The 21993-nt window shown below is 33.5% G+C and overlaps 1 protein-coding gene across 2 annotated transcripts in view; it reads left to right on the top strand.

Annotated features, from left to right (window-relative positions):
• Window positions 1-21993, top strand: part of Luzp2 (leucine zipper protein 2) — a 360889-nt gene that overhangs the window by 300865 nt on the left and 38031 nt on the right. For both annotated transcript variants that reach the window (XM_070032711.1, XM_070032712.1), the window contains exon 9: window positions 8034-8198. In XM_070032711.1, the coding sequence (XP_069888812.1) occupies window positions 8034-8198 (165 nt within the window). The remainder of the gene's footprint in view (window positions 1-8033; window positions 8199-21993) is intronic.

The following is a 21993-nucleotide window of genomic DNA, read 5'->3' as shown; positions in this document are numbered from 1 at the left end:
AATTATTTTTTGAGAAAATTTAGCAAGTAAAATCAATGTATTTAACACTTTATTTTGCAATAGTACATTGATGTGTTTAGCACTTTTATAAAGAAATAAATTTCCCCGCTAATTACCAACTTGAGTCATAGGTGTCTTGCTACAGTCTGAAGAGGAAGAGTGAGCTCTATTTTTTTATATTTGTTACCTTTCTCTGTCCTACATTTTTCTAGGTGAAGATCAGGATAAAGGTTAATGTTTCAGGCATTTTAATCATTTTTTATAAACATGATTCTTCACTTTGGGATGACCTAACCTTTTCAAAGTTGATATAGGAAACATATTAAACATAAAGTGTATGCGATAGTAGTGTATTTAGTGCATTTCACAAATGCTAATTGCTTTATAAAATTGAAACTGAGACAACTGAAAAATTTCATTTTTGTGATTGCCACATTTTAATTTATTCAAATCATTAATAGTTAATAGTATTAAGGATTCTGACTACTGCTTTGGTAGAGCAGGTCAAGCATGCTTCTTTTTATCTATACTAATTTTATATTTTATAAAGAAAATTGACTACATATGAAAGTCTGACAATATCTGGAAGAGTAATACTATATATTAGTTTTAAATTATGACTTTAACTCAGAAGTGAGCATTACAAGAAAAAGGGCAGTCTTATATTTTATAAAAATGCTTTCTTTGACATTTCCACCACTACTAATTTTTTAAATTTTATAATAGAGATGGTGTACAAATGGATTACAGTTTCGTAAGTCAGGTAATGAGTACATTTCCTTTTGAACAGAGTCATCCTCTCCCTCATTCTCTCCCAGTTTTTCCCCCACCAACTTCCCTTCCCCATTAAGTTGTATAGTTCACTTCCAACATAATGTCTAGTGGGTTTCACTGCTGAATTGGTTAACCTTTTGTCCCACCATTTCTGTGCTTCCTCTTCCCCTCTGAAAATTGGCAAAACAGGGACAGAGGGGAATAAGTCAAAGAAAAAAATGAGGGCCTGGGAAGGTGGCTCAGTGGTAGAGCGTTTGCCTTGCATGCACCACATAAGCAAAAAGAAAGAAAGCCGAAAAGTGGTGCTGTAGCTCAAGTGGAAGAGCGCTAGCCTTGAGCTAAAGAGCTGAGGGACAGTGCCCAGGCCCAGAGTTCAAGCCCCATAACCGAACCCCCCCTAAAAAAAAAGAAAAAATGAAAGAAAAAATAGAACTACAAACAGCACAATAAAAACCCTCTTCCTTCCAATTTTTGGAGTTCATTTCGATAAGTATTATATTATATAATCATATGCATACAGCTATTGAGCCTTTGTGATCCTCTCCTAAGAATGTCCTTTTGCATTTTGCTTTATTATGTTTTAAAAGGATGTTGAGTCCTGATCATACAATAACAGTCTGACATCCTCTTCTCCGACCATTATATTGAAAGTTGCTTTGATTTGACTTCATGTACTCCTTGTAGTTAGTCAATGATTAAATGGCTTTGAAACATTTTGGAATAGTTTTTTGTTGTTGTTGACACTCTTTTGCTTGGTGATATGGGAAACAGAAAAAAGCATGTGAATGAATGTTCTTATTTTCAATCTTTCCTGTAACAAAATATCCAAGAAATTATTGTAAACTGAAGCATGAATTCATAGTGTCACAGGAAGTAATATGTATATTACAAGTTCACAAGGCTCAGAATGAATGTTATAGTCATACTATATATTATTGGTGTGTTATAATTTGATCTCATCATATCATAGCCTGGATTCAGTTTGGAAGGCTGAGGTAGTGCTTTAAGTGATGATATTAGAAGCAACTATTTTTGTGTCTAAATCAAAAATCTTCTATTGCATAACTCTGTGTCTAAATCCCTCAAGCTCTTTAGGATTCACTTGCTCTGTAATACAACCTAATTTTTAAGGATGATGAGAGGATTAAATGCACCAAAAAATTAAATGACTAAGAATAATGTGCAGCCCATGGAAAATACTCAATAAACTCATACACCATGACTATTAGCGAATGCAGATATTTTCTCTTTGCCTAAAGAATTTCAGCACTACTTTTGGTATTGTGAACTACAAAAGCATTTCATGCATTAAGAGATTGATCTCAACAAATCACATGTAAGACATATAAGAGGAATATAAACTGCAGCCATAAAGCTAGATATAAATTCCAGCTCTCTTCAAAATGGATAAAAACAATTAGAGTTTAATGTAATTGCTCTTCACCACTTACATCATCTTTATATAAGCCTTATTAGAACTCTGCAGGTGTCTAACTGCTAAAAACATTTTATCTTGGTTAGTTCACCAATTAACCTTAAATGTGTCATGGGAAAATTCCCAGACTTCAACTTAGTCCTCAGGACTAATTTAATGACAGAGGTCTAAATGTACTACTCTATGATAAATAATAAGTATCTCAAGCTCTAAAAATCAGTCTTGGGTTTTCAAGCACTAAATTATTTATTTGGCAAAACTCATAACTAGACTCAGAAGTAGATTACAAACAAATGGGATTACGACATGGATATCTCCCAGATTATCACATGAAAGATATTTGTGCAGCATCAGACTCTCAAAATTTCACCCAGGAAATCATGCATTATTGGAGAAGACAGAGTTATGCAAAACACTCTCCCAAGTTTTAACAATAATAGAAATACTCATAGCTTTGATTCAGTGTCTGGCGTGTAGCAGGGGTGTGATACAACATGATTTGAATACAGAAAAAATACATGACCATAAAGTAATGTGAATACTATTCATGCTGAGTATGGGAGATGCGGGACCACTAGAACATGAATCCAAATACTTTGAATAGGATTCCAGGGATCATAGAACTGGTTTTGTGGCAAAAATAATAAAAGGGGAAAATATGTTTCAACTCCCCACAGTGTTTCCATAGCCAACATCTGATGTTATCCTAATCTTTCTGATAAAATGTTTTCTTATAAAGGAATTAAGAGAAACAGAAATATACTATGAACTTTCATTTACATAAAGAAAATGAATTATGAATTTAGGTGAGTTTACTAGGGTATGAATTGTTAAGGGTTAACATGTAATTATTTTTTTCTTAGAAAAGTACCAATGTGTAGTCTTTTGAGGAACCTCCATACTTAGAGTTCCTCTATGACCCAGTAATCCCACTTCTGGGCATTTACCCCAATGAGCAAAAACAAGGATATGATAAAGCTACCAATACAACCATGCTTATTACAACATTATTCACTATAGCTAATATATGGAATCAACCTAGATGGCCCTCAGTGGATGAACAGATTAAGAAAATGTGATATATATATATATATATATATTCCATTATATATACACATATCTATATATGTATACGTATATATAATGGAATTCTATGCTTCCATCAGACAGAATGACACTCCTCCATTTGTTAGGAAATGGAAAGACTTGGAAAAAATCATGTTAAGTAAGCCAGACCCAAAGAAATATAGGTCTCATGGATTCCCTCATTTGCAATAATTAGTATATAGCTAGGATAAGCAGAAAAGCTCAAAAGCTATGTACATATGAACATATAAGATGATGGTAAGTGAAACAAAACCCAAGAGGTTTTTCTTTGTTTTTGTTTTTTATAATGTACTATGTGATTTTTGTGTTTCTTTTGTATGTTCTTCCCCCTATAGTGTACCCCCTGTTCTTACTGTACTTGATTTTGGTACCCTGTTTCTTGTATATACATTTGTCTAATTGGGAGGGAAGGGGAATAACAAAATGATGAAAAAAGCAGACACAGGATGACCCATTGCAACAATGATACCTACAAGACACTTGTACTTACTGTTCTTACTGTACTTGATTTTGGTACCCTGTTTCTTGTATATACATTTGTCTAATTGGGAGGGAAGGGGAATAACAAAATGATGAAAAAAGCAGACACAGGATGACCCATTGCAACAATGATACCTACAAGACACCATATTGGAAATGAACTTTACAACTTCTTAGGGGGGAGGTGAGGGGAAGATGGATAGGGAAGGGATAGTGGAAGAACAACAAAGAACAACAATGCTTGACAAGAAATGTACTCATTACCTTACTCATGTAATTCTACCCGCTCTGTACAGCATCTTTACAATAAAACAAAAAATTTAAATGTTGCCTACTTAAAATGATATTTTTCTAGTTTCCTACTTTTACTGTTTATATATGTTTATTTATAATTAACTCTTAGTTGCACATGGTACACATTCAAATATTTTTAGTATCTGAGATAAGTTTCTTATATTTTTCTAGTACATAGAATAAAAGCAAAATACATTTATATTCTGAAAGCTTTACTTTTTCACTTAACATTAAAGTACTTGTTGAGTTAGAGTCTATGAATGCATCATAGATGTTAACAACTCTGTGACATTTTATTCCATTAAGAATAAACAATACAGAGCTGGAGATATAGCTCAAACAGTAGAACACCTTCCTAGCAATCTCTAAGCCCTGGGTCCAATATATAATAAAAATAAAAATAAGGACTAGATGCTATACAATTGGTAAGACATTTTGGAAAGTTAATTATTAGAAAAGATGATCAAGATTTCTTTCCAAAAACATGTTCTATGTGAGACAGTTTTTGTTTTTTATTATTTTAAGTAGTTATACAAAGGAATTGTCATTTACCCAAACAGTTTATGAATCCATCGTATCTTGACCAACATCACCTCTTTCAACATTCTCACCCATCCCTCCCTTACATACCCCTTCCTTTATTTTATTAATGTTATAGGATAAACAGTGGATTCCTGACCGCATTCTCTGCCTTCTTTTCCTCTTATTTATCTATTCCTATCCCTATGACTCCAACCTACCTCTTCTAATTTCCTGCTTCCTGATGTTTATTTTGTTGAAATTTGACTTTGTTTTTTTTTTTTTGACTTTGTTTTTTTAAGGAATTACACTATTGGAATTTTTCCTTGAATTTTCCATATTTAAGCTAATACTTTTGCATGTATTTTTTCATAATATGCAATGTATTTATTGGTAGGTTTATACGCTGAATATATATAGGGGAACATAAAATCCATTTCTCTCTGGAGCTGACTTACTTCACTTAACATTTAATTGGATTTTTGCATTTTTTGTTTATAAAAATGGAACTATATAGTTCTTTCTAATGGGTATATGGGTTTATACCCATAGTGTATATATGCCATATTTTCTTGATCCGTTCTTCCACTGTGGGGAATCTGAGCTGATTCTATTCTTTGGCTATAATGAACAGTGCTACAATGAATATAATTGTGCTGGTGGTTTTACTGTATTCTGGTTTGTAATCAGTCATAAAAACCCAGGAGTTGAATGGAAAATTTTGATAAGGATGTTTGGGTAAGGATCTGCTAGCTATGGAAATGATACCCACGGATGCAATAAGGCAGGGAAGCACATTGTGTTATATGTCCACATAACTACTTGTTGAAGAAGTTCACTCTGAGAAATAGTGTTTTAGTTATGGAGTTTCATTTACTTAGCATGTGGTAAAACAAGTTGGAAAATTGATCTGGTCAGGAAAAACACAGCAAAAACATCAATGATCTCAGGAGAGAACAGCTTTTAGGATCTAAAGGTAAGTACACTAATATTGTTTACATCATATTTGTTAAAGAACATCTTGTTCTAGCAAGCTTCAAAATGAACAGTATTTAGCCTGGAGCTTTCCACACCAACTATCCTGAGCCTCATTAATTATAACATAATGCCATTGTGGTTTCATAACATGGTCGGGGTCCTCCTCATGGAATTGTCATCAAAACCAGAGGAAGAGCAGCCACAGCCTCTTCTAATTTAGAGTTAGTTAATGGGGTGAGGTAATAAGACAAAATAAGAAAACAGCTCCTAACAATCTATTGTCTTGGAAGGAAAAATCTACAATACATAGTTAAGGCACAAAACTCAAATGATATATTAGAAGCCATGATACAAGCATGTGGTCCAAAGGAAGCAAATGTGAAGTAAGAGGTTCAGAATATGTTGATTCACGTGATAGCAGACAAGGAGTTGTAAGAACTCAGTTTTTATTTAGAATTGATATTTTAAACTACTATTGTGATTGAATTTATTGTTTTCAGCATCTGAGTTTAACCATTACTCCAATTAGCATATTTGTATACTCTAGCTACAGATAAACTAAACTTTTAGATATTTGGTATTTAAAAGAGCCAATCTATTTTTTTAAGTACAAAACAGGCATCCTATAGGAGATAAACACTGTAAAACAGTATTTCAAAGTCATGTGATGTTAGGTTCTTGGCTAAGTCTTCCCTGAGTATTTCATTAGTCTTTCTCCACTCTCTCATTTTAGTATACAAACGGAAAACCATCTGGATTCTTCCACTAATGGGAAAACATCTAGATTGTTCCAAATGCCTAGACTTCCTAGTAGACTTCATGTTAGAAGAGTCAGTCAAGATTCTAGCAAATAGCCTACAGAAATATTTGATCTATTCTTTCCTATTCACTTTGGAGATAACTTCCTTTAGTGACCTTGAAAATAATTTCAGTTGACTTCTCAATTTATTTATTGAAAAAAAATGTTGAGATGCTTTTAACATACCAGGATTGGTACTAAATTCCAGTACACATATTAGGTATGTTTTAAATCAATGTATTAAAGCAAGAATGCCAAAGCTGGCATTTTGGGTAAAACAGTTAAATATTACATACCATCGTCCAACTTCATCTCTTCTGGGCCAACTTTCCTTTCGCAAGGTCACTTTCAGGAGTTATTTCATTTTAGACAATTTGACAATGCAAGAATAATGAGAAAAAATGCATGCTGGTCCTATTTCTAATTCATTTCAGTTGTTCATTTTTCTGGCAATTTATAAAGTACCACAACATGGCCAAAGAAAGTATTTTCTTATATTGGTATGTTTCCATGAAACCTATCTTGTAGGTAAATGTTTACCAGAATGTGCAACTTTTAGTGTGGATGTAAGTCAATTCTCCAGCAATAGAACATGAAAGGTTCCTAGAAGGGAAAGAGGAAAGCTGCATAACTCAGTAGTTTGTTTAGAGTTTGTTTTGTCAAACAGATGGGAACAGATGGTGTGGTTTCACTGAGCCCAGCATACACTAATAAAGATGAACTGCATATTAATGAGCTTGGGTCTTGACCTAGACACTATACTGTCTCCTATCTCGCATGGTTAGGCCCAGGACAACATCTCATGTTCTCAATAATTCTAATTCAGATCGGTTCAGTAGTTCCTGCCTCAGTTTCTCTGAACTACTACAAGAATATCTAGTTAGCTGTCCCAAAAGTTTCATGTCTTCAACTTTGGAAATTATCAAGATACTTTAGCAGTTGAACCTGATGAAAAGTTTGCTTAGGTTTTCTGCTTGTTTGGGGGTCTAAGCCAGAAATTCTCCTATGTTAAAATTTTGATTCCTCTTTTATTGAATAAAGTAATAATACTAATGCCTGTTTCAGATATTTTGAAATTTATGGAATTAGTTCACATGCAAAATGGATGGGCATTGTGATATAAAAACATGAATATTTTTGCATTGGACTAACTTCTATTACCAAATAACTTCTACAAGAAATGAGTTCTCTAAGAAACAAAAGTCTGTCTCTCATTACATTGGGAAGAGAAGTATAGCATAAGCTGAGAAACATAAGGAGCTGCACTGATATGAGAGCCATATTCAAAAAGGGAAGCTCATGCCAACAGAATGTCAATATGTGTCTCAGAAGGACATCTACTTCATTGTGACCTACAATAGGTTTATTTTCCAGAAAATTTTCATGATTGAAATTGTATCACTTGAATGTATTGGTATTCAAATGATAACATGAAACATGTTAGTTTCTAGAAGTAGTCTGATAATGAATTAAATAATATGCTATATGAGATTTACAGATTATTCAATTACATTTGAAAACTGACATATAAATATATGTAAAATTTGTGGTGAGGGAGTAAACATCAAGAGAATAGAAATTGAAAATGATAAGCAGAACCATACTTAAAGTTGTTAAAGCCTCTCTCTCTGTGTCCCTTCTTTTTAGGAGTCACAGATGAAAGCCATGAAGGAGACTGTACAACTCTGTTTGTCATCTGTTTTCCGTGATCAACCACCTCCTTTGAGTCTAATCACATCAAATCCTTCTCAGATGTTACTTCCATCCAGAACAATTGCTTCTAAGATTCCAGATGCCAGAGTAAAAACCAAGGTAACTTTAAATCATACTTTGAAGTATAATATCAACTAGTGTGCCATCTTCAAAATCTATTATAGATGACCACAAAGTACACCCAAATAGAGTTTCAAATTGCAAAATTAGGAACCATGTGAATTATGCCAGTAAGTAAACTATTAATATTCCTTTGGAAACTTTTGGGAGGCAGGCTTTCTATAGCAGAGATTATGGTACTGTTTATAAAAACAAAGCTAATTTTATATATATATATATATATATATATATATATATATATATATATATATCACATTTTTCTTGACACATTTCATCCAGTGAGGGGTCTTGGGGTTGATTCCACATCATATCTATGGTAAATAATGATGAAATGATGTAATGAACATGTTTGTGCTTGTAGCTGTAGTGTGGCCTTGTTTGTGATCATTTTGGTAAATGCCCAGGAGTGGGATTGCTGGATTATAAGATTGGCCTTTATTTAATTTTTGATGAACTACCATACTGCTTTCCAGAGTGTTTGAACAAATTTAGATTCCCACCAACAATATAGTAGTGTTCTCTTTTGGCCACATACCTACTAGCATCTGTTATTATTAGTTGTCTTGATTAATGACCATTCTAACTGGGGTAAGATGGAATCTCAATGTAGTTTTCATTTGCATTTCTTTTATCACCAGAAATGGTGAACATTTCTTCATGTGTCTATTGGCCATTCTTATTTCTTCTTTGGAGAAGTCTCTCTAAATCTTTATCCCACTTTTTTTTTTTTGGTCGGTCCTGGGGCTTGGGCACTGTCCCTGCGCTCTTCAGTTCAAGGCAAGTGCTCTACCACTTGAGCCAAGGCTCCCCTCCTGGTTTTCTAGTGGTTTATTGGAGATAAAAGTCTCATGGACTTTCCTGCCAGGGGTTGGCTTTGAACCATGATCCTCAGATCTCAGCCTCCTGAGTAGCAAGGACTACAGGCTTGAACCACCAGCGCCCAGATTTATCCCACTTAATGTGCTGCTATTTCATTTGGGGTTTAGTTTTTTGGGTTCCAGGTATATTTTAGATATAATTCCCTTGTCTTATGTGTAGCTAGTAAAGATCTTCTCCCAATCTCTGGCCTATTTATCCTGATATATATGTCCTTTGCCATGAAGAAACTCTGCAGTCCCATTTATTCAGCCTTTCTTTGAATTGTTGTGTTTCTGGGTCTTAGGAAGTTTTGACCTGTGCCATGAAACCCTATCCTTTCCTGTAATATTTTCAGGGTATCTGGTCTTATATGGAGGTCTTTTATCACTTATAAAAATTAACTCTAAGAACAGAAGCAAGAGTTTTGTTTTGTTTTGTTGTTTTTGTACTGCTTCCAGTTATTTCTTTTTTTTTCTTCTCCCCCTTTGATTTATTGCCTGTTGTCATTTGTTTGTTGTCCTTGCTGCTTAATCTGTACTTTTTGTCTTCTTTATCTGATGATTTGGGAAGGGGAAGAGAATCACAAAAATGGTGGGGAAAAGGGTGAACTAATTTAACACTGATACTCACTAGAAACTATGCTGGAAATGAAATTTACAATTGGTGGGGAGGAAAGTCCTTGGGAAGTAGAAGAAATGTGGGAAGGGGTAACACTGCTCAAAAATAAATCCACTCATTACCTAACTTACATAACTATAAATCCTCTCTACATCACTTTTACAATAAAAATTTTAAAAGAACATGTTATAAACAACAACATCAGAGATAAACAGTGAATTTAAGGGAAATATCTGTTAAGCGAAATAGTAGTTAAGGGAAATATCTTGTGTTACATTCTATTAAACCATCCAGATGTGATACTTTCTGCATCATGGGGTGGTATAAGCATGATCACCAAAAAATTAAAATTCTTTCTAAATTAAATCTAGAGCACTTAACACTCCTTGAACACTGGAGTCATGTGCATTTTAATTGTATTTTATCTTTGTAGTTATTATGTTGGTTGGCAGGAATGTGAAAAAATTAAAGTTGACATTTTTTTCCCTTAGATTTTCCTTTCCTTTTGCTGAAAACTCTGTTTTATGTTTCCAATAAAAGTACGAGGAACTGTGCAGTTTTATGCTTATCACAAGAATTTTTTTTTTAAATTGGTAAACCACATAGCTACCTAAAACTCACCCACCTACCAGATTCCACTTTGAGCTTACTTAGGGTTCCTATAAGCTTTGCACTTTTATGGACCTGTGAAATTTGCCTTTGACCCAAAATATAATTATTTGAACCCATTATTAGAACTGGGCTTTTATTTTATAAGAATAAGTCCTCATCCTGGCATTGAAATAAATTTTATTATTTTTCTTCACTTATCACAGAAAATGACAAGGAGACTTGAAACTAGCTGGGTTTGGAGATTGTTCATTTAAAAAAATAACAACAATCCAATTGTTTAAAATGAAGTTCAGTAAATCTAAGTTAATATACTACAGAAAACCCTATTTCAGAGATTAGCATTACAAGCCTATCTGATGTTTTTGTTTCACCCATAATTTTTATTTTTTTATTGATAATTTTTTATTGTGATAATACTGTACAGAGGGGTTACAAATACATGAGCAAGGTCATGAGTACATTTCTTGTCAAGGATTGTTGTCTCCTCCTTTGTTTCCCCTTACCATTACCTTCCCCTCCACAAATTATACCAACATCAAATACAATGAAAACAGGGGTTATACCATGGGGGAGGGACATACAAAGCAACAAAAAATCATCTTATAAATATGTTAGAAACAATAGCAAGAAAGAAAAACCACCTGAGTCCTGATCTTGGGGTTCATTTTTCCTAACATCAACTTGTCTGACCTTTTCTGCTTATCTCAGACATATACTAGTTATTGCAAATAAAGGAAACCATGGGACCTATGTTTCTTTGGGCCTGGCTTACTTCACTTCATATCATTTTTTCCAAGTCTTTGCATTTCCTAAGACATGGGGCAATTTCATTCTTTCTGATGGAGGCATAGAATTCCATTGTGTATATATACCACATTTTCTTGATCCATTCATTTACTGAGGGGCATCTGGGTTGGTTCCATCTTAGCTATGGTAAAAAATGCTGCAATAAACATAGTTGTACTGGTAGTATTAGTATGGTCTTGTTTGTGATCATTCGGGTAAATGCCCAAAGGTGGGATTTCTGGGTCATAGGGGCTTCCATGTGGAATCTTTTGAGGAATCTCCATACTATGCAAATCAACAACACTGAGATAGTACCTCACCTCAGATAGAATGGCTATAATCAAGAACTCCAATAACAACAGATGCTGGAGGGGATGTAGACAGAAGGGAACCCTACTGTGTTGTTGGTGGGCATGTAAACTTGTTCATCCACTTTGGAAAGTAGTATGGAAGTTCATAGTCTTTATTTTTTAATAGTGGTAGGAATTGTGTTTTAGGTATGCTTGGAGCTTAATCTCTATGGAGAAAACTCACAGCTCATATTTTTAAAAACCTGAATAGTCTAATGCTATATGGGTGTACAATAAGAAAAATAAACATTTCAGTCATGGAATATTTTTTCTCTATGTACACAAAATAATATTTAGTGTGTGTGTGTGTGTGTGTGTGTGTGTGTGTGTGTGTGATAGTGTGTTGTATTGGGGATCAAACCACAGCTCTTTCACATGGCAAGCAATTTCTCCACCACTAAGCTACAATGACAGCCCAAATTAGGACATTTAACTGCTCATCTTCAGAAAGGGTTAATTCTAACTACAGTGATCAGTGTGCCTGGATCAGAGTTGTGTGATAATCATGTCATCACACATCACGGCTGATCTCATAGGTTTATTGTGACATGAACAATGAAGATAATATTTATTTCTTATTTGCCTTTATATATGTCCAAGTTTGTATATTCTCATTTGTTTTTCATAAAGTCCAATTTATTGTGTTGTTGTTGATACCTGTAGATTCCACTGTGGTATGAAGATTAGGCCTTGAGCCTGTTAGACAAGCATTCTACCACTAATTTATATATCTATGCCTTGTCCAAATCTCTTTTAAATACTTATTTCAGTGAGTTTTTGTAAACCAAAATTGCAAAAAATATGTCTAAATTAATGTTTTTTGGTTTCTATATGAAAAATGATAGCACAGCTTCCAAAGATGGTATTTTTATTTCTCTCAAGAGGTCTGTTTGTAAGCTTATATTTTATTCCTGTGTATTTTTATTCTTTTGTATTTGTGTTTATGTAATGAAAACACATTTATGTTTATGAATTGTGTACATACACTTGTGTACATGTGATTTTATAAGCTCTAAGTTCACTACAGTTGGAAGAAGAAATTTTAATGGTTTACTGGATAGTTTTAAAAAGTAATGTAAACATTTTGATTCCAATATTACATATTTGGTTTTTCATTCTACAGCATAGTATTATGACGTAAAGTTCATGTGTATCAGTTTTTTTCTCAATGATTACATTTTATCTTTATCATTGCCTGCTTCTTTCTGATGTGAAGGATTTTTTTTCTTTTACCCACTTAGTAAAGATGAAGTTTTTAATAAGCAGTGCTTTGGCAGCTGAATGTTGACTCCTCTTGTCTACTCTTGACCCTGGGTCATATCTCAGTGTAGTGATGTCTGTAGATTCCTCACTGTGCTTACCTCATCGATCTGCCTGACATTTGTCAGTACCCAGACAATGCTTCAGGAGGATTAATTTTAAATGACATTTACTGAGTGTCTCTCTTCCTACTAGACCTTTGCTTTATTTAGAAGAGAGAAAAATAGGTTATGAAGTTCTCATTAAAAGCTTAATAGTCAGTCTGGGAAAGTGGCTTAATGGCTGAGTTCTTGCACAGCATGCATGATGCCCTAAATTTAAAAAAAAAAAAGCTTTATAGTCAACCAATCTTTGCTTATCTGTATGTGATAACTGTTATAGGTTCTGACAAGGATAATGTGGGATGGTAAGGGTGTATCCTTTTGCAACCATGTCATTCCAAGAAAGCAAGAGAAGTGCAGGGGTTGTTTGTAATAGAAAAAGTATTCTATCCTTTTATTAGTATTCAAAATTGTTTTTAGAATTTAGGATTCCATATTTCAAACTGTGTGGATTAAAGGTAATGAATTAGGAAAAATAGTTCTGGATGCACGTAAGGGAAAGGGCGTGGCTCTTCGACTTGTGGTGGATTCTGTAGTTAAATGTTATATACCCCAGTATAAAGAATGATGTGCAAGAGCACAAATGTGCAATTCAACAGAGTAATTGAAAAAACTGCCTTGTGCCAACTGAAATGCATGTGAGACCTTGAGCAATTATACAGCAACCTCCGATTATTTCCTTTTGAAAAGAAATTTACTATATCAAACAACTTGCCTAATAAAATTATATCTTCTATATGTACAGCATAATACAAGAAACATTGTATTGAGTAATTAGGTACATTGGCTCCAAAGCCAAGTTAATGTGATTGAATCTCTACTCTCTAATGCCTGTGGGAGAACATTTTTTTTTTTCCGGTCGTGGGGCCTGAACTCTGGGCCTGGGCGCTGTCCCTCAGCTCTTCAGTTCAAGGCTAGCGCTCTACCACTTGAGCCACAGCGCCACTTCCGGCTTTTTTTCTTTTTGCTTATGTGGTGCTGAGGAATCGAACCCAGGGCCTCAGGCATGCAAGGCAAGCGCTCTACCACTGAGCCAACTTCCCAGCCCCTGTGGGAGAACTTTTTGAACTAACTTCGCAGTACAAACATGAAGGTGATAATATTACTTCCAGGATCTGTTAGGAAGATAAATTGAATAGTATTAGTTTTATACTTATTTAATCCAGTGCAATATTGATTTATGGTCTCCTTGGGGGTGTATGTCAAAATATCTGAGCTGAAATTCCCAGTACAAACTAAGTCATTATTTCCTTTTCATCCTTAAGGTTTTTATTTCTGTCTCCTTCATAATAGACAATATATTTGTATTATAGTACATGGAGACATTCATAAATACATTAGAGGCATATTCCAAGGATTTTTTTTCATTATTGAATTTAGGTTTTTTTATTTAAATATAACTAATGATATGCTTATAGCTTAAATCTGATATTTTATTTTGATTTTTAAAATAATATTTATTATCTTTAAGTAGTTGTACAGAGTTACTATCATATATATATATATATATATATATATATTTACTACATTTTCCCATTTCTTTCATTTTGGTTTAGGTTTTTCTATTGTTTTGCTTTTCTATACATTAGAATATACTTTAAAATATTATTTTACTTCCAGTGTATAAAATTTATATCTTTGTACAGATTTTTTCAATTTTTAGATTTGTAGTAAGTTTTTAATTAAGGAAATACCATACAGAGGGCTTATAATCACATGAGCAAGGGAATGAGTACATTTCTTATCAAGCATTGTTGCCTCTTCCATTGTTGCCTCCTCCTTTGCTTTTCCCCTACCATCCCTTCCCTCCCACCTCCACAACTACTGTCCCCCCTACCCCACCTCAGCCCACCCTGCCTAAATTGTAAAGTTTGTTTTTCGACAGAGCATCTTGTACATCTCATTGTTGCAATGGGTTGGTTAACCTGTATTTCAAGATTGTATAGTAAAATTTCAAACAAATTCACACCCATCTCTGCTTTGTCAAATGGAAGTTTTGCCTTCAAAAATCATATTTAGATCATCCCAAAAGACAAAAGATTCTCTGCTGGGTTCTGGGAAAATCTCAGGGAAATCTTTTTGTTTTTCAGAAAAAGTATTATTAAAAAACAACATACAGCTCTAAGAGCATTAAGAAACTTTGAATTGATCACATAGAATTTCCCCTTTTTTACAGTTCTGTCCTTTGTTCCATGAGAATGTAGCACTCCTTTATCCCAGGTATGAAGCAACAAGTACTACCTTGAAAAAGTAAGGACAGCTACCTGGCATTGTGAGCTCTGGTTTTCTAGAACTGTGACAAACTATTTTTTGTATTAATTGCTCTATTTGTGGTATTTTCTTAAAACAGTGTAATTAGACTATGACATTAAAGTTCTAGTGTTCTATGGTGTGTCACAAACAAGTTCAAATTTACTAGTGGAAAAATTATTCTTGTAGCAATATTCAGGATCCAGATTTCTAGATACTTCAAGGTACTATGGATCATTTTGAATGATGGTTTATTTGCTCTATAATAGCTGAAACCCCAGTTATGAATATTGTAGGAGTCTTTACTCATTTGTGAGAGCCTGGAATAACTCAAGAAGTAGATTGATCCCCTGGAGAGTAGGAGATGAGAAGATTACTCTGACTCTTTCCATGTGCCTTGAAATTCCTCACAGAATGGAAATATCTCAACTTAGCCAGACTACTTCCATGGTTAACTTGTAAATGAAAAATAAAATTTCAGACAATAACATGACTTTTTACTGATTTTTTTAAAGTGTAGAAATCTTTGGGTCATTCACAATGGTTAAAATGTCTACAAACCTTTTACATTTAAAGACACTATGAAATAAACTTTACAACTTTGCAGGTGGGGAGGGAGGAGTTGGGGAGGTGGTGAAGTAAGGAATGGTAGGGGAAAAACAAAGGAGGCGGTAACAATGCTCTATAGGAAATGTACTCATTACCTTAGTCATATAACAGTAACCCTTCTGTACAGTATCTTTACAATAAAATATATATATATATTAAAAGAAGAAAAATATTGTATCATTTCTTTAGGGTTATTGAATTGGCCAGAATTTTGTGGAGAAGTTTTGCATAGATGTTCTTCAAAGAAATGGGTGTATAGTTCTCTTTGATGAGTCCCTGTCTGGTTTTGGAATGAGGGTTATGCTGGTTTCATAGAATGAGTTTGGTAGTGAACTTTCACTTTCAATTTCATTGAATAGTTTGAGGAAGGAATACTGATGTGATTTCTGCTTTGAAGGCCTTGTAGAATTCAGCTGTGAATCCATCTGGTCCTAGGCTTTTCTTGGGTGCAAGGTCCCTTATTGCTGTTTCTATTTCAGTGCTTAATATGGGTCTGTTTAGTTAGTTTAAAGCTTCTTCGTTTGATTTGAACATATCAGTGGTTGCCAGAAATTATTCCATTTCTTCCAGATTCTTCAATTTGTTAGTATAAAGGTTTGAGAAGTATTCCCTTATAATGTTCTGAATCATGGTTGTTTCTGTGATGTTTCCATTCTCATCTCTGATTTTATTTGGGTGTTTCTTGCTTGCTTGCTTGCTTGCTTGCTTTCCTTTTTTTGCTTTTTTTTTTTTTTTGGTAGGATTTGCTAGAGGTCTGTCAATTTCTGGGCGCTTACCCATATGACTACAAATAAGACCATACTAAAGCTACCAGCACAACTATTTTTATTGTGGTATTATCATCGTAGCTGAGATATGGAACCAACTCAGATGCCCCTTAGTAGATGACTTGATCAAGAAAATATGATATATATGTAGATATATCTATATCTATCTATCTATCTATCTATCTATCTATCTATCTATCTATCTATCTATCTAATCTATATCTATATATATATATATTATGCTTCCCTCAGAAAGAATGATACTGCCCATAGGTCCCCTGGTTTCCCTTATTTGCAATAAATAGTATACATCTAGGATAATTTTAGGAGATGAGCAGAATAGCTCAATAGCTATGTACATATGACCATGTAAGATGATGATAAGCAAAGTGAACTCAAGATATGGACACAAGAGGTTTTTCTTTGTTGTTGCTGCTTTTATTGTATTATGTGATTTCTTGTTTTTTTGTGTGTGTGTTCTTCCCCCTATGGTATATTCCATATTGTCAGTATATTTGATTTTGGTACCCTGGTATTTTATATATGTTTATGTGAATTAGGGAAGGGAAGGGAAACAACAGAATGTTGAGACAAAGGACAAAGGGGAACCAATGAAACAGTGATATTCACAAGATAATATATTAGAAATAATCTGTACAACTTGGGGGGGTGGAGAAGGGCAAGTGGGAGAAAAATTAGGGAAAAGATAAGTTTGACAAGAAATGTACTTATTACCTTACTTATGTAACTATGACCCCTCTGTATATCCCTTGTCAGTAAAAAAATAGAAAAAAATACTTTTTTGATATAGTGAAAAATACCCAAAATTCCCAGTATCAATAAATCAAGCTTTAAGGAAAATCAAAACAAAAAGAAAAAGAAAAAATAGCACACTGAATATTTTGATAAAATAATTTGCAAGAATATGTGACAGTATTAATTTCTGACACCTCAAAAACTAACTTTAGTGGAAATAGAAAACTATTACATTTAGATATCCTATGATAAGGAAATAACAGGAAAAGAATGAACATTTATAATATCTGTTTTTATAAAACTATAGTGATGTTCCTCCAGAATTAATTTTATTTTTCTCTCTCCCAGTTTTTCTCTCCTAGTAAATTATTTTATGGTATAGTTTGTCTTTGTTTTTGTTTTGTATTAGATGCTATCTAGTGTGATAAAGTGTTATATGTTGTTAATTATTTTAAATAAACTGGGTTGCCTGAGCTGAGAGACTATAAGGGATAACAATTTCTTTGGATAATTAGTGTATCCCATTCAAACCAGGAAGGACCCATCGAAGATGGGTTATATTAGTAAGTGAAGGATTTAAAAGGACATAAGAGAGTGTCTGCCATAGGACATTATTCAACATGTTTGTAGATATTTCAATGCAAATAGAAACAATTTTTATTTTCCTGTCATTTACCATGTATTTTGCTAATTCAAACGTAACATTTAGATCAGTGTGCTTATTTGTAGAAGCATCTATTGGAATTATTCTAGATCTGTGTATTACTTACTATGTTACCTAATTTTTGTATCTAATTTTTCCAGTCTTTAAATATAAACACTCCTCATTTGCATTTTAACTAATTTACTTTTATTCAGAAAACTATTCAAGTGTATAAACTATCTTAAATATCATGTTTGAATACTTACAGTCACATCTTAGGGAAAACATTTTATGAAAACATCTCATTATTTTTTGCAATTAAATAAATTTGGCATTCCTTTAACTAATAAGGAATGTGAAGTGTAGAGAAATTATACCCTTGCTACATATTAGCCAACTGGTAAATTTCAGACTTAAGCTTGGTTTTAAATCTCTGTTTGAACACTCTAGTTCCTGTATCCCATGCTGTGCTATACTGGCTCATCTGGCCAGACCACTTTGCATGGGAGAAGTGTAGATTGGGAGAAAAAAAAAATCAATTCCAGCAGATCTGTGTTACTTGGTCTTTTAATTTCAAAGAAATAAGCAGCTATTAACTGAAAACAGATGGATACACTGTTAAAATTTAAACAGTCAATACCAAAATCCTCTGTATGTCAATGATTTGAGTTATTTGAAACTGTTCTAGCCACTAATATCTTGTGAAACACTGTAGAAGACCCAGATGACATCATTCTTCTTTTGTCTTAAATACATTCTTCATATATTAATTGTCTTTCCATCACTGTCTGGATTTGTGCAAAAATATCTTAGATATTTTTAGATATCTAAAAGATTTTAGGTATTTTTAAATTAATTAACTCATTATCTTTACTTACAGTTTTTTTCTTCTCTATGGGAAACTATTGTCTTCATAATTGTGCTATATTGCAACTACCAAAATAAACAGCACGCTGATTAGTATTAATATTGCATCTGTTTTCTGTTAGTTTAATGTTAACCTGAATCTTTTTTAAAACAAATAGTGCCTCCAACTATATCTTCATTTCATCCATCATATCATTTGCAGCACAAAGATTTCAAGTTTTGTAAAATTTTGTATGTCTATTTTTTGTCTTGCATATGTTTGCCTTTGTTATATTTATTAAAGCTTTGCCTGGAGTGATGTCAGGAAGATGATTTCCTAAAGCTCTACCTTAAGAGACATACATTTATCATTTACCTGTCAGTATATGATCCAATCTGGTTTTATTTTTGTTTATGATGTCAGGTAGTAAACCAACATCATTTTCTGCATGTAGCAGCAGGTTGGTAAGCACTTTTAGAAAACCAAGCTTTGTTTCTATTTCTGAATCTTTTTATCTTTTTACTTGCTAGATTTTCAGATAAATTTTGGGGTCATGTTTTCAGTTTATAAGAATGAACTGCTTATGGTTTTTATTATTCAAAAATAGTAAAGTTGTAAGTATTTTACTTGCTTTTACAATATTGAATTGCTTATTTCATCTAATACTTGATTTCATATTTAAATTGTTCTTCATGACATACAGAATTATACTTTAAAGAAAAAAATCTTTTTACCCATAGAATCTTTTACCCATAGAATTTAAGAAATATATTCATTTCTCTCTTCATTCTATTCATGTTTCCTTTGACCGTTTGAATATATTTTCTAAGATACTATAGAAAGTGACACAATAATGACATTCCTGTAGCTGTCTCTTTAGAATATTGATTTCATTCTGTTTTCATTCTCCATATTATACTCCAGTATTATACCGAACAATAAAAATGCTATGAAATACTTATCTACTTCCAGGTCTTGGATGATGTACTTTCAGTTTTTTTCACCAAAGGCATGTGAGTGTCTCAAGAAAATCTTTATTATCATGACGTGTGATGCTTCTAATAGCTAATTTGTCCAAATCTTTTGTTATATAAAGCCTGGAATGTACATAATACCCAGAAAAACAGATGTGAATATATTTCTTGTTATTATGTACATGATTCTGTACAGTTGTTGTACTAAGTACCTACAACATTACCAAGTTTGGGAAATCTATTTAATTGAATATTTTTCAACTTTTTTTTCTTCTTCTCTTTCAGAGAAATTAAGAGTATTTGTTAGTTCAGTTGTATCCCAATTGCCTAAATATAGTTTTGGATATCATTCTTCGGCTTTTGTCAGTTGTTGACTTCCAAGTGTTTTATACTTACTTATTCGTTTTTTCCATGATTTGAGTTCATTTCAGTACCAATTTCTGTTGACTCTCTTATTTGTACCCTTATATTTATTTATTTTATTTTACTGAATTGTCTGTCTTGATGGTTTTAAGTTTCAGTCAGTTTACTCATCATTTACCTTATTTGTAATGTTGTCAATAGAGTTTTGAGGTTTTTCCCTTTTCTTCAGATTTTCTGTCTTTCTCTGAAAGTTCATGGTGTCATGTTTTCTTAAACATGTTATACAGTATATTACAATTTTCTCTTTTATGATTTTTATAAAGAGACTTTAGTATAAACAGTACTTTCAAAGGATGTGTCTTACCTTTTTGTTTGGTAGGTATCTTGGTTTTTCTTCCAGTTGTACACTTTAATATTGACTCCTTAACCATAGGCAGGAAGTTTGATTCTATTTGCACATGGCCAGTTCATGGACCTTTCTTTCTCTAGAGTCTACATTGGGAAGATGATACTTCAGTAGTGCACTAGTATAAAACATGGTTGTGGTCACTTTAGCGATGGAAATACTGACAGTAAAATATGTGAGTACATTTTATGTTCTCTAGCAGTGGTGACATACTCTGGCCTTAACAGTACTTAAAAAGACTAACTTCTATAGCTATGAAAAGCAAGAAGGGCATGAAGTACAGCTGCAAACATGGACCCAATTTTCATGGCCTAACACGCTCTGGGTGTTTAAGCAAGAAACCTTAACTTTTGAAATGATTGCTTGGGCTGATTACAGAGTAGCTCCTCAGGATAATTATGCAGCTTGAACCATTACCTTGGCAGCTCTCCTGAATACATTGCTCTGTTCATCAGGGTGGCAGCTCCAGGTGATTTTTGGCTGAGGCATGGGATATTTCAGCTCAGGCCAATTACAGAGGCAACTTGAGGTGATTGTAGAGCTTGGCATGATTAGAGTGGCAACTCAGTTAACTACACAGCCAGGTGAGATTTTGATGATGGCTCAGGAGGTTGTGGAGATGGCTCTGTTCGACTATAGAGAGGACTAATGGAAAACATGACTTTCCCAACTACCAGGCTCAGTAGTGGAAGAATAGAAATTGAAGGATGCCCAATGTATGTCGCGTACACTGTTAGAACCTGAGATCAGGTGTTTGTGGAGAGAATGCAAATTTCTTCCCTAGAGAAAGGTATAGTACGGATTGTAGTAAGCTCCCCAAACTGGGTCAAAACTGATCCTTTCTTTACCTACAGTTGTCAGTTTCCATGATCAAATTGTTGGTGAGTCCAAAGGTCGATTCTGCTGAGATTTACCCATTCACCCATTATTTTCCTGTTCTTAAGGTAGTGTCTCCTGGACAGGAAACCAAGTTTTGTTTTGTTTCAGTAAGTACACCTTCTTCTGGACTCTAGGTGACAGTTCCAAGTCACATATCCTACAGCATTCCTATATGTCCCAAGCTTTCTGTAGTACCTACAAGAGGTCATTTATTTTTTATTCGATTTCTTTCTTTGAAAGATAAGCACCAGGTGTTGCTATTGGATCATCTGTCATTGTTTATAATTTTAAGTAATTTTAAATAATTTAGTTAATAATTTAATTTGTTTTCATAATTTACAGATTCTTTTTATATTATAGTCTGTATATTAATAGGATTAATTAACATAGCTCTTCCTTGAATGTCAGTGTGCTTTGTCGGGCAGTTATTAAACTCTGATAAACTTTCCTCAAGACTCTTAGATAGTCAACATTCAATATGCTACTCCTTATATCTTGATGAGTCCCTGACCTGAATAATCAGGAAATGTGCATGCAATGATGCTTTTCATCATTACATGCTGCCAGTGATGATGAATTCCATCTCCCTGATTTCTTTTTCTCTCACCCTCTACACATAAGTGCCCAACCATGTCTTAACTCGTCACTAACTCTCACTAGACATTATAAACACTGGAGCAAAACAGAGTCATTCT

Source organism: Dipodomys merriami, unplaced genomic scaffold, assembly GCF_024711535.1.
Source record: "Dipodomys merriami isolate MVZ:Mamm:240054 unplaced genomic scaffold, mDipMer1.0.p SCAF_21, whole genome shotgun sequence".
Taxonomy (NCBI): Eukaryota; Metazoa; Chordata; class Mammalia; order Rodentia; family Heteromyidae; genus Dipodomys; species Dipodomys merriami.
Note: the sequence above shows the minus strand (reverse complement) of the source record. Positions and strands in the feature narration are given on the sequence as shown.